Source organism: Taeniopygia guttata, chromosome Z, assembly GCF_048771995.1.
Source record: "Taeniopygia guttata chromosome Z, bTaeGut7.mat, whole genome shotgun sequence".
Lineage (NCBI taxonomy): Eukaryota > Metazoa > Chordata > Aves > Passeriformes > Estrildidae > Taeniopygia > Taeniopygia guttata.
Window position 1 is genome coordinate 48,537,449 of NC_133063.1, and position 14,121 is coordinate 48,551,569.

At 39.2% G+C, this 14,121-nt stretch overlaps 1 protein-coding gene across 1 annotated transcript in view; it reads right to left on the minus strand.

Moving 5' to 3' along the window:
* The window catches only part of ADAMTS12 (ADAM metallopeptidase with thrombospondin type 1 motif 12), a 147,109-nt gene that overhangs the window by 23,866 nt on the left and 109,122 nt on the right, over positions 1-14,121 (minus strand). Inside the window, exons 15-17 of the mRNA XM_030257799.4 lie at positions 13,194-13,438; positions 11,708-11,849; positions 4,337-4,463 (exon numbers count right to left, since the gene is read on the minus strand). Coding sequence (XP_030113659.4) covers positions 4,337-4,463; positions 11,708-11,849; positions 13,194-13,438 — 514 coding nt within the window. The remainder of the gene's footprint in view (positions 1-4,336; positions 4,464-11,707; positions 11,850-13,193; positions 13,439-14,121) is intronic.

Genomic DNA, 14,121 nt, shown 5'->3' on the forward strand with positions numbered 1-14,121 from the left:
AGGTTATTTTTTTCTGTAGACTTCTTCCTCACTCGGTGCAGGTAACTTCAAAAAAACTTGCTATAACTGGAAGTTTACTCTTAACAGTAACTGGAATTTTTCATGTTGTGTTTTCTTATTTTCATCCTAGGGTACATGCATATGCCTTATTATCCAAGAGTCAGAAACCTGACATGGAATCACCTGTGCTCCTGTCTCTTCGTGGTTTCTGCTTGAAGACTTGAGTTGTGGCATCTCAGCCAACAGGGAACAAAGGCAAAGCAAGGATGGCGAAACAACCAACATCCATTTGTCTGTTCTGGCACCGGATGCCCCAGAGCAGGCTCTGGACCACAAAGAAGAAAGTAGCATCTGAGTGACTGCTTTGCCAAGCTCTGCTTATTTGGAACTTTTGCTGTCTCCTCGCAGTGCAGAGGCATAACCAAAACTGCACGTGACTGCCAAACACATATCCAGAATTAACACAGCAATCCGAGCTCTAAATGTGCAACTTTTGAGAGGAAATGACCAAGATGTTGGATCTCCCAGCCAAGCTAAAGACTGTGGTGAGAGACTGGGACAAGCTGGTGGACACTAAAGCCTTATGGGAGCCCGCACCCAATATTTGCTCCTACCTCTGGTTTCTGAGTCTACCTCTGGCATTTACTGCTACAGCAACTGAGTGGTTCTTAAGTATTAATGCATCAACAAATCCCTGCAAAGTGAAATGATTGTCTTATCTTCACGGGCAGGCATGGCATGGAAAGATTGTGGTAGCAAACAAACAAACAAATATGAAAAAATGCATTATTTAGGTAATTAATTTGCATGAACACTGTTTTTCCTCAGACTGTCAAAACAGAAAGCATCCTGTCTGGTAAAAACATAACTTCGGGTAGTTTTGAGCTGCGGGTGTTAAGTGTTCAGCTCTTCTGCAATCAAGCCTGGGACAGAGAAAGGAAGAAAATCTCATTCTTTCAAGTGGCATTCAGCTGCCTTAAAAGAGACTTATCTTTTTCTTACAAACTGGGTTTCTAAGGCTTGTAACAAATTAGGCAGAGCCCAAAAGCCCGTGACATAGTCCTCATTTATACATAGAAGATGTGTGGTGAATGATGTGTGAATCCTGTTGAAAAAGCAATAGCATGGGATTTTGGGGCTTTGGGGCTGAAAGTTACCTCCTTCCCATCATGGCATGTCACACCTAAAGAGAGACTGCTGGCTTTCCTTATGTATTTGTCTAGCATCAGGCACAGCAAATACCAACAGTGCATGAATTTTCACGCTGTGCATTGGAATAGAAACCAGATTTCCTATTCTTACTATGTTGTTGGAAGTGTAGTCAGCAGTTTTGGAAGCAGGACAATGCAACAACAACAGATAAAAAGTAGCAGATTCCAAGTACTTTTAAAATAATCTATTTATGGTTACTCTGTTCAATTGGGTAGTCAAGTTTAAAAGGCTCCAGATAATTTTCTTTACAGGAGAAAGCAAAACCTTATTCATAATGCTATAAGTAATTAAAATCTCATGCTTTTTCAAGTAGTATCCATTCCATTGATTTTAACATTAACACGTGCCTACCAAAGAAACATTCGACTGGAAACCGTACTCCATAGCATGATGTGGGAAAAAGCAAGCATTTGTGCTACAGTCTTGATGCACTGCACCTAAGCTATATCACTGAAGCAGTACATGAGTGGCTGCATGACATTTTAACTCTCAGCTGTCCAGTCACCTTTATTTTGTTTTCAATCAAAACACGGCATATATGTATTGTGATATTTTACATTTTTTTCTGTTTTCCTCTGAATTATTTTAGGAAAAAGTAAAATAATAAGTGTAATAATAAGCATTAAATAAATACAAAGAGCAAATCAGCCAACAAACAAGAATGTTAGGGCTTAGACTTCTCACAAGTCTGTAATTTAAACAGTATACAACTGACTTCCTGAAATGGATTAATGAGGTAAGATCTGGTTTGTGAGAGCCACAACATTTTATTCTTTGTCTGTAGCTTCTGTTTGATAAATTCTCTATTTCTTATTTAGTGGTCTAGTAGCATGTTTTTCATCAGTGTGATTTAGCAGGGAACAGCCATCATTTTTTGGATAGAACCTACTATAAAACACCTGGTTCACTGTTGAGAAGTGCAAGGTCATCCAGCGATTTCAGTTCTTTGGCTGCAGCACTAAAGAAAGGTCTCCTGCAGGATTGTGTTTAACAGTACTGTCCTCACCTCTGGCACAAAATTTAGCCACCTCTGTACAGAACACTTTGTCCTCAGCAGCTCCATGTAGACTCTCAGTTATCCCACATAAATGACACATGGGACAGTCACACCTGCCTCCAGCATTCAGATTTCCTTTAGAACCAACAAACTGTACTAACCTGTCTTGGGTTTTGAAGGAAGACAGAAACCATCTGTCTAGATTAGAGGTGCCCCATATGCTATGGAAAAGTGAACACCAACTAATCCCATGCTGGGACTACAGCCTGGAGCAGAGAGCAGATTTACAAGAGGAAGGGTTTGGGAAGAGTGAGTAATAGTTCATTCTTTGCTGCCATCTCTTCTGACACAAGAACTCAGGGCCACCAACAGAAGATAGTGAGAGCCAGGTTAAAATGTGGTGATGCTTCACATAGGCACTAGAGCTGTGGTACTTCTTGCAGAGGATGTTGTATGTAATAGAAGTTTTTCAAGGCTGCAGAAGGAGGCTGGATGAGTGAAGTTCATTGGAGGTTACTCATTAGACAAGCCATAAAAACCTCTGGAAATGTACTCAATTAAAAGCAGTTGGAAGCTGGAGGAGCTTTACAAAGAAATCTGATTTATGTTTGACCTATTCCTCCTTAGGCATATAGGCCCTGGTGAGAGCCAGAACAGGGACTCAGTCCCTTGGTCAAGTTCCTACAGTTCCTAAGAGAAAAAATAAATATGCAACATGACTCTAGTATTAAATGCATATGGTTTTCCTACACTGCATTTTGTTGTGATTTTGCTGTCCTCAAAAGGATGAATTGGGATTTCCCCTGCAGCACAGAATGAGCTCAAGAAGCATCACATGCTGTCAGCAGACAAGAGCTTTTCTGCTTGGTCTGCAGAAGAGTTTGTTCTATGTATGACATGGTGTCATTTGCTCAATAAGGGACAAACTCCCCTTTCTCACTTTTAACAGCAGGTCAGAATAATGTTGTCACTTAGAACAAATGCCATAAATTGAGTTAATCAGGATTTTTAAAACTGACAGTATACTTCTGATGGTATAGTTTGATTGTGCCATGAAAAAACACTTCAACATGTATGGGCAGCCTTAGTTCTTAACTAGTCAAGTAATAAAAAGTTTGGTCTACTTTCAATTGATTTCCTGGAAATCTACAAAGAACTATGAAATGCTGGTAGTCCATGCTGCAAGCACAAAGATGAAAGTCCCACAGAAGCATCATACACTGTTATGAAGATACTTGGAAACAACTAATAAAACCAACAACGACACACAACTTTTCACATCAAAGCTTCACGAAATTCACTGCTGGCAAATGCAACACAATGAACTCCAAGGACTCATTGCTTCGATTTGACTCTGAAAGACTGCTGTACCTTTGTGAACAGCATGATAAACAACTTTCAAAGACAACAGAAAACAAAACCAAAGTACCTAAAGCATGAAACAAAAACCAATATTGTTCTCATACAGCAAATCAGTGCCTATTGTACAAGCCCACAGCTCTGCAGGCACCTAGAATGTTGTCTTCCTTACCCTACTAAATGATAAAATGGTAGCAGAGAGTGGTAGCACAGAACAGAAGCACAGAAAAATGGTAGCACAGAAAAACCAGAGATTGATATAAATTAAGACAATGTTATGGGAAAAGAAAGAATTATTCCCATGTGATTGCAGAATTAAGAAAACTGCACTTCACTCAAAGTTATAAATAAGAAGAAACATAAATACTGAGAAACAACATCTAAAGGCTCTGCTAGTTGCTTTTGGAGCACATAGTAATCCTTCTTAGCTCACTTGAGCTAAAGCAAGAATACAGTTTTAAAATAAGAATCTATATGGCTCCTCAGGCACACCCATACCCAAACAGAACAAACCACTATCCACATACATGTGAGAACAATCTCTGCCATTTCCAGCTCAGTAACTTCACTCAGCAACTTGACTGCTCAGTAACTTGACTTAGAAACCTCTAAGGATGGCTGACTTCTGATCTGTTTATGATGGCACCTTACTCTGCAAGGTACGGCACCATGGAAGGCCGTGGATGCCATGCGAACCTGGCATCAGGAACACCTTCCTTTGAGCAGGGGTGCTATTTACCACCCCCAGAGCCCCCCAGAACCTGTTACCTGGGCGGGCAGTCCTGCTCGTGGCACTTCTTCTGCCGCCCGTTCGGCTGCATTGCTGGGTCACAGAAGGAGCTCTTGACGGCTCTGCTGCCCCTCCGCACACAGTGGGCGATCTGCCGCCGCAGCCCTGCCAGAGACACACACAGAGAGGAGCAGTAATCCCCACGGGCCGCGGATGAACTGCAGAGATCCCCAGGTACACACATCCTCCACCCACGCTGAAAAGGTTAAGCGGAGCTCTTTTGGATCAGATCAGAGCTCAAATGACAGATTAGAAAGCACTTCCCTTAATGTGTTTGTTAGCCTCAGAAAGGGCTCCTGCAGGCCCTCAAGTAGGTTTAAATGGCTATGAAGGGTTCTTGAGTAACCCACAGATGAGGAAACACAGCAGCAATCAGGCTGGTTTTGATGACCTTTTCTTTGTTCATTGGGAAGGCTGTTTAAGCAGAACACAAACCAGAGTCACAGATTAATCCTATGACTCTTAATGTGAATTCAATTTTTAAGAAGTTTTGGTACACATTTTGACTGAAATTGATGATGAAAAATGTCTTCTATTTTCTAAGTAAGTAATACACAACATTCAGCACAACAGGCAAAGCACAGTGGTAAAGAGACACACAGAAACAACCCACACAAACAATTTGGGTTATTTCCTAACATTTCCATTTATATTATATTTATATTTATTATTCCCACTGTAATTTCAAAACCCCACTCGTTTAACAGAAAGAAACATGAACCAAAGTATTACATTAACCTAGCGTGAATCTAAAGAAAGCCAGTTTCCAGGAGCCTGCTTCCCACATAGTTCTGCAATAACTTGAGACAGATGTCTTGCTGCAATCCAATGTAAACAAAAGTACTGCAATATTACAGTTTGAAAGATTGTAGTGAGACTGATATAGAGGCATTAAAATTGTCAAAAAAATATTAAGGACTAAAAAGAATGAAAAATTATTTATTAACTATTATTAACTGTGCTATTCATTCACCACAATTAATACACACTAGTAGATCACTGCCTCTCTAGAACTTTTATCTTCCTCCTGGGATGCACAGGGCTTAACAGCACTGTTATCGTGACAGCAAGGATAAGTGTTAGGCTATTTAGCAGTATGTTTAGGAAACAAGCTTTTCCTTTCCTCAGGCCTCCTAATAACTAGTGTGGGAATATACGTGGAAGATAAGAACAGCAATCCACAGAAAATAACTGGGAAATAGTAATATATTCCTCTATATACTCATAGAATCATAAAAACGTTAAGGTTGGAAAAGCCCTGCAGGACCAACAAATCAAATAATTAATCCTGCAGCGGCTCAAGAACACAGAACAGTTTTGCATGCATATTTGGGTCATTTCATAGAAACCAATGGAAACCTACATCCTTTTTTTTTACCACCGGAGAACATCAGGTATGTGAGGAAATACTTTCACTTTTTTATTACTTTCAGACTTATGACTGAGACATATAAAACAATTACTGACTACAGCACAAGATCTGATGACTGACTCTGCTCCAGACAGATATGAAGGCTGATCTTTTAGAACAGTGGTTAGCGTCACCTCTAAGGGAAGATTAAGGGACTGAGGCATTCAAGGGTCCATGGGTCCATGGTGCAGCTGCAAGACTGCAGTAAGCCTGGACATCTTATTCATAGGTGACATCTTATTCATAGGTGACTTCAAACAGGAGAAAGCTTTTTCTCTCAGCATAGAACTCCCAGGGAGCAGTGCTCTCTTTTATGGTCTGGAATAAATGGAATAAACTAGAAAATTCAGCAACATTTCTGCTAGCTGTAAACAAAGCAGTTGGCAGAAATGTTTCTGTTACTTTCAAAATCATGATATGTTGCTGTTCCAAATACAAACAACAAGAAATCTTTTGCTTTGATAAATTTTTAGTGTCATTTCAGCTGCTGCAATTCATTTAATAGCCTCTATAAACCTTTGCAAAAGTTTTGCTTTGAAGCTGTACATTCTCAAAAAATGACCAGCTGACACAAATGAACTAGTTTATTCTAATAAACTTCTTTATGAAACTTATGTGAACTCCCACTGTAGTTTCAAAATCTCTGGCAGTTCAGCTCCAAAGTTGGAAGGAATCCTATATGCATATAGCAACACAGACATATAGATGTAGGTTTACATGCTATGACATAAAGAAATGGTTTTATCACTTTGAGCAAGCTGAATTAGAAAACACTGCAGAAGAATACAACTAGTCACTACTGACCCGACCCTGCAAGTATTTACAGTTATACAACTTAAGCGGATAATATCCTATTTAAGTCACAGATTAAAAATTCTAAATATACTGAAAGCTTCACTGAAAGTATTCTCCTCCCTTCACCACTTTTACTTCTCTCTAACCTCAATGCTGATTAGTTCACCTGATGTGTACTATTTGAGCTTTGTGAGAAGAACCTGACAAGTATTTCTGGGAAAGACAGGAGAAACCAAGAAAGATAATAATCAGATCAGAGAATAATCTTCATTTCACTAAATCTGCTCAGATATTCCTTCTGATTCTCTGTGACACTTCATCCCTAATGCAGGAGTATTTAGATGTGAGGCTGACCCACATGTATCTTGATTTCTCACTTGGTTTGCAAAGAAAGGTACCAGTACAAAGTCATCTGGGTGTGAAAGGATTTTGAAAGAGAGATTAGAAATCTTTTTGCCACAGAGATCTCAGTTTGGGCTGTAAACAACAGAAATGAAGGATCATAAGAAAGTGTACAAAAGGTGTATGAGAAACACGCATATTTGACTTCAGAGCTCATTTGAACATATAATCATCTCAGTTATGCACTTAGATAGTCTGCAAGGAGTTCACTTTTTATTTGAATGAGAAAATTATATTCTGTGCATGCACAAGTTATGCACAGAATACAAGTTTTAGTCTTTACATTCTTAGAACTATAAAACTCAGACACACAACAGTAAATGGAAACAGAGTGACCTTTGTATTCTAAAAACAACACTGCAAGTTTAGGAACACTTGGAATAATTTTGCAGAGCGGCCTTTATAAGAGTCGTGAAGGATTTAGAGGGCATATAACAGTTAACTCCAAAAAGAATCTTAGAGTTCAGTTCTTTTGCAGAGCTTTGAAAATCTGCCAATTACCAATACTATCTATGGAGAAACAACCTTCTGATATTGGCCAATATTCTCCCTTAGTTGTAATTGTACTGTGCTATGCTTTTTGTTATATTTAATGCCGCTCAAAGCTGGTTCTAAGAAACAAGACCAAAGCCTTTAGACAAGGAGAAAGTATTTATACTTGTAATTTTGATATAACCTGTTCCATGATTATTTAAAGAAGGAACAATAGGTAGTTGGTCTAGAAAAGAACCTCAGTGACACATTTAAACTAATCTGCATGTAAAAAAGCTTACGGGCTCTACCTGCTGTCTTGAGAGCAGGCTCTTGTGGGAGAGCTCTTGTTCAGAGGGTGCAGCAGTTTGCAGGACACCCGTGTGCACACATTCTGACTGCAAAGCAATTCCTTTCACCATAAAGCAAACAGCAGGAAGAGATTCAGCATGTCCTCTACTGATGACAGAGAAAGGATTATGACTTTTGCTACAAATGATCCTCTTTGGTGCTTGTTTGCCATGAACTGGATTGCAATGTAACTACCTATCTACTTTCTTCATTACAAATGAGTATCAGTATTGCAGTGTGTTCTGCTTCTCCCTGCATGCAGCATTAGGTATACTTGCTACAGAAAACCTTGATTTTTCAAAGAGTATTTTTTCCCCATTCAGTGGTGTTACAGTAGACTGGCCAGAGCCTTCTTTGACATTACAATAGCTGGGAGCACATGAAAGAAATGAAGGAAGCCATGAGAATATTTGAATCTTCTATTTCTCCATTGCAGTGGAGCTGGAGAAGGATATGCATCAGGGCATGCCATGGTTCTACCTTGAGGCCAAGAATCTGAGGGAAAACATGTCCAGAGAGCTGCCCTGGGCTCATTCTGGGAAGAGACAGCTTCACTGTACAAAGTCTTTATTCATCACTGGGATTTTTCTGGGTACATTTCCCAAGGATAAGGAGCTGCACCACAGGGCTAAATAAATTTTTTTTCTCTTAGGGCTGATGAAGATTTCCTGTATAAGTCCATTGCCCTGCCTGTCGCCCAATTTCTTATACCCAAATACAAATTTTCTTTCTTGGCTCCAGAAAGCATTTGTTTGTATTGTCTTGATTTCTGTGGCTACCAACGGCTGAAGTACTCTTGCATTTATTGTTGTATTTTTGGCCAGTGGTGATGAAAGGACCTGTGCAGGATCTTTGGCAGGTCCTGGTTTCCCAAGAAAACAGAAGTCTAGGTAAGGATCAGTTTCTCCCACTGGCTGTGGCTGTCAAAGTTAGTTCAGCAGTTTATCTTTCTTGGCCCTCCTTTTTATCCTAAAAATATTGGTTTATTGCTTACCAAATGGTAATTGCAATAATCCTTAAAAGCTATTTACTACTAACATTAGGCTAAATAACAACAGCTTTTCTTATTTATCTCCCTGTAGGTTTATCTTCAATAACACTTGTCCTGCAGCACAGCCATAGCAGAAGATGATCTTGTCTACTTCAGTGCACTTTTATCTTATAAACTTCTCATAACATTTCAAAAGGCCAGTGATTTGGTACAACAAGTGTGTTACTGCCCACAGCAATAAGTTCTGAATCTAAGCAAAGTGAATATTCACATAAAATCAATCACATTGTTCACAGCCAAAAGGAAATTTTGTGTAAGTCAGCTGGACATCAGAGAGAATTTCTTCACTGAAAGGGTAGTCAAGCATTGGAACAGGGTGCCCAGGGAAGTGGTGGAGTCACCATCCCTAGGATGGATGTGGCACCTGGGGCCACAGTTTAGTTGACAAGGTCATGTTTGGTCACGGCTTGGGACTCCTTGATCTTGCAGTTGTTTCCAGCCTTAATGGTGCTATGAACAGGGATGCTCATCCTGATGGCCCTGATCACAACCAAATACAACGTGAACCTGCAGAGAGCTGCAGGCAGATTGGCATATCAGACTTTCCCATTCCAAGTGATGCATTGGAGCTCTGTGCCAGGATTTCTCTGTTTTCATGAGCAGGGAGTGAGAGAAAATACCCTGATTGCATCATTGCATTAGCAAACTACATCCTTCTTTAGACCTGTCCAGTTACTTCTCTAAATATCTATATCTCAGAGGAAAGAGGGCTCCAGGTTTATTAACTTATATTCTTCTGTCCATGAAGGAATGCAGAGAACAGGTGAGGTGTCTGTGCCCTTCATGAACTGGGATGCACCTCTTGGTTCCCCTTCCAACTGATGCTACCAAGTCCATAATCCTGTCTGAAACACACGATTTCTACTTATACAAAGGTAGTAACTCAAGAAGCACCTACTAAGAGCACAAATGTAGCAAAGAGAGGAAGTCAATTAGTAAATAAGAACTGCAATACTGATACTCAACAGTTATCTATCTAAGTAACCCATGTGGTAGAAAATAAAGCCACACCACACAGTCTGTTAGCCAGAGGAGAGTACACAGAGCTACAGTTTACCTAGTGAGAAAAAGTTCTGGAAAACGGCAGCTAATGAAAAAAGAACCTCAAAACAGCATAACAAACCGTCTACTATCACATTCCCCTTTTAATCACAACAATTTTTACATTAAACATGACTAAGAATTAGGCAGGTATCAGAAATAAAAGTTACAGAACACAATTAAGCAAAACCACTTGTTTTGTGCACATGTTTAAAGAAAAAGGTGGGTGTCTCCCCATCAGAAAGCACATAAAGTTGTGTGCTGAGAAACTCTTCTCAAAAAAAAACCCAGAAAAAAAACCACAACATCTATCTAAACAAGCATACATATATATGAATGAACACACATCTCTATAATATGTTGATTATATATGTATAAATATCTTTAAATAATATGTGGATGGTTTTGGGACGGGATATTTTTTACTAGGCTTTTAAAAGCTCTTTTTTTAATCTTATAAAATTAGGTCATAAAATGCCGTTTGTTTAAACCACTGAAAATGCATCATTTTAGAGTCTTCTCTGGCAGAAGAGATTTAAAAATGTTATTCCTGCAATCATCACTACTTCTAGAATCACAACTGGGTTAATTATATCACTTGTTTGTCCTTTTTCTTTACTTCTGCAAAGCAGTTAAAAAGGCAGTAATTACCAAAAGCCATTAACAATACTCTAGCATTAGAAAAGGTCTTTCTCATATTACTGGTCTGGTTGTAACACTGATCTTCTACTCTTCTCTACAGTTTTCACACTGTACAAAGCGGCGAAAGAAAGAGCTTATGGTTTTATCTCCAGAATTCTTTTACTGTCCTGTGAAAATCAAGAGCTAATTCAAGACAGAAGGCTACAATTCCTTTCCCCCAGGTTCAGATTTCCCTTCACATACAACCTTTTTTTCACATTTTCAAAATTATTCCCACAATAGATGCATAAAAAAAAAATTACTAATGTAAATATTTTGTCTCTTTATCCTTTTGTTGGTTTACTACAAATATTAACTTTATCTCACTGATGTTAGCTACTTCAGAAGAAGTTCTCCTGCTAGCATTTTGTGTGAGTTACCAGAAGCCAACTTCTAGACCTGTTGTTAGATCCTACTCCACAGTTATCATTCTGCTTGTCTGGTTTAATGTGCTGCACGGAACTGCAGTATAACTGCAGTGGTACCCAAGCTATTGCCAAATGGACAAACACATGGAAGTTCTCAAGACTAACTGCAAATAAGTAATTACTGAGCAGTGCACAAAAAAGAGTTATTGCTTATCAAGGCAGGACAGAAATGAAGAACATTTTTTGTAGTTATTAGACTTAATAGAGAAACAATAGGTCATAAATTTGTATGGCTGAAAAGAAGGGCTATGGTGAACAGTATTAACAAAAAATTATGAAGGCAAGAAAACTGTACCTTCTTATTTTGGTTCACAGAAGCTGAGAATTTCAGGGCGGGTGTTTTAGAAACCTATTGGACTTATATAATTTTAAAAAATGTTTATTTAGAAGTCAAAATACATTATTCACAGAATCATGGAATGGCTGGGGTTGGAAGGAACCTCTGGAGATCATGTAGCCCAACCCCCCGGCTAAAGCAGGGTCTCCTGCAGCAAACTGCCCAGGATCACAACCAGGCAGAGTTTTAATGTCTCCAGAGAAGGAGACTCCACAGCCTCTCTGGGCAGCCTGTTCCAGTGCTCTGCCACCCTTAAAGTAAACAAGTGATTCCTCACATTCTTTTTGTAACCATGTGATCTGATTTCCCACCAAATGCCTCTTTGAGGACTACATCTGTAACAAAGGCAAACAGTAAGAGAAAAAGGAAGTGAGGAATTACCTCTTCCACAGGTAACACTGCAGGCTGTCCACTCTCCATATTGCCAAAAATACTCTGGCTCTCCAATCTCATTCTCATGACTTTCTTCTTTGCGTACAGTGTATTCATACTCAATTCCAGGGTTAGTTTCTTGAAAAAGCAGCTGGAGAGAGTGGGGTTTATTAATTGTTTAATTAATAAACTACTGATCAAAAGCTTTCAAGTGTGAAACTGGAATAATTAAAACTGCCCATACAGTCTGCTACCAGTTCAGAGAAGCAGACTTGCAAAATTTCCACTTCTTTGTCGATGGTAGCATAACATGAATTTTTCAAAGGCACAGCTGTTTACCATGCATTTTTGCAAATACAGGTGGGAATAAATGGGTCAGCATAATTGGTATTCTACTAACTATAAGAAAAGATCCATCCAAAGCACCCCTATGCTGTTGATTAAGAGCTATTGCCTATCTCCATTATTAATTATAATTTTACTACCTTCTGAAATAGCTGTTACAAAACAACCATTAAGTCAGAAAATTACAGATGCTATTCAGACAGTGCTTTATTATTATTTTCAGTGTTTATGAATTAAGAAGAAAAATTCCAGCTGTGAAGGGGCACTCAGGAAATTCACCCAAGAGGTAGAAAGTAAACATCATCAAGGGAAAAAAAATATTTCAGCCATAAACTTTTACTCTTCTTCCCAGTTGTACTAAAAGTGAAGTCTGAGCACTCATGAGTTTTGCCTTCTCACCAGATATTCAAAGTGTGAAAGTGGTCTCCCATCACACACCTAATACTTCTTTTGACTGTATGGTGGATACACATGCAAACAAGCCATGAGAGATACTTCCAAAGATCAACGGGCCACTTCCAAAATATTTTTTTAGAACTGACAGAAGCTGGTTATGTTTAAGTCAGAATCCATAAAGCAACATGAAAGAAACAAAAGAAATCAGCCTCTGTGGATGATAAATGTGTGAGTTTCACTTACCATAAGCAATTAACCCATCTGTGTAATGCTCTATGCTTTTCTTGCACTGCGTAAGCTGTCACTGCTGCCAGCTGTCCCTAGCTCTCACTGTTCACTGCCTGACATCAGCTCCCTTTTTTGTAACAACTTATTTTTCATCTGGATCTGGTTCACATCACAGCCATATGTTAGTCAAATTTGGTGCAAGAGACGAGAAAGTTTGGGCAAAGGACTGACCATCTGCAGGCAATAGGATCCCTGTCCTCGTGGTAGCACAGGATTACACCAGCCTTTAACAAATATTGGAGTGCAATACACAACTTGTGTTCTTAGGCAGGATGAAAAGCCCTCAGAAGCAAAGTGCTTATCTCTCTCCAAAAGTGCTCAACTGTTTTTTTTTTTTTTTTCAAGACAGCACATTAACAGAGCTTTATATACCAACATACATATTTTTCCCAGCCCTACTTCCAGGGCCCCAGCACACTCTGCTACCATGCAAATGAGCAGGTTCTGCTCCTGATCTCTTGTTTACCTGAATCCATATTGATTCATTGGTGGGTCCTGGAGCAGTCAAATTTTCTAGATCCCCTGTTCTGTCATACTGAAATACTGTGCCAGCCACTTTGTATTCACCATTCCACTGGATGATAAAGCCTCCATTCAGGTAGTATTTTTCAGGATCTTTGCTTCGCACAGCAAGGAAATTTCCTGATTCTGTAACTTCCATTACTTTGATTCCCCTTGCACCTTTTGGAATTAGCCCAATATCAACATATCCTAAGAGACAAGAAAAATGCATGTAGGGGAGCAACAGAAATGTCACTGCATTTTATTTATTTGTAAGATGATTAAAACAACAGCTTTGCTTGAAAAAATACACAAATGTTCTGTCACAAAGCTTGTATTTCAGTTTGTTAATAGCATGACTTTCCAAGTCAGGGTTTCTAGTACCAGCTGGGGAATAGTGTTTAGGTGCCAATTTCTAAATGCCACTTTCTAAATGCCAGTGGCATTTAAAAGGAATGAGGAGGTGAATGATGTTCAGAGCTGTGCCAGGGGAAATCTACTCCACACATGAGCATCAACATTTCCATAACCATACCCGAGGGCTCTGGCATACTGCCATCTGGAGAAATGCCAGGGAGTTCCAGCAAGTTAACAGCTTGTTGTGGGAAAGGTTTTTTTTCAATTTGCAAAGAACATTTCCGTCTGCACCCAATGCACAGGTATGCGCAGAAGTCCATGAACCTTCTCTTAAGGCATTTAACTTCTCTGTGACTGTCTTACAACAACAATAATAACAAAATTATATTATTCAAATGCCTCATATTACTACTATAAATTCAGCACATTTTGTAAACTACCAATATTCATAACAAAGTTCAAGGGCTCTTCATGGGTAGTTATCTATTTAGAGATTTTTGGGCTGTGTGTTAAGAAAGACCCAAAGCATCTAATTA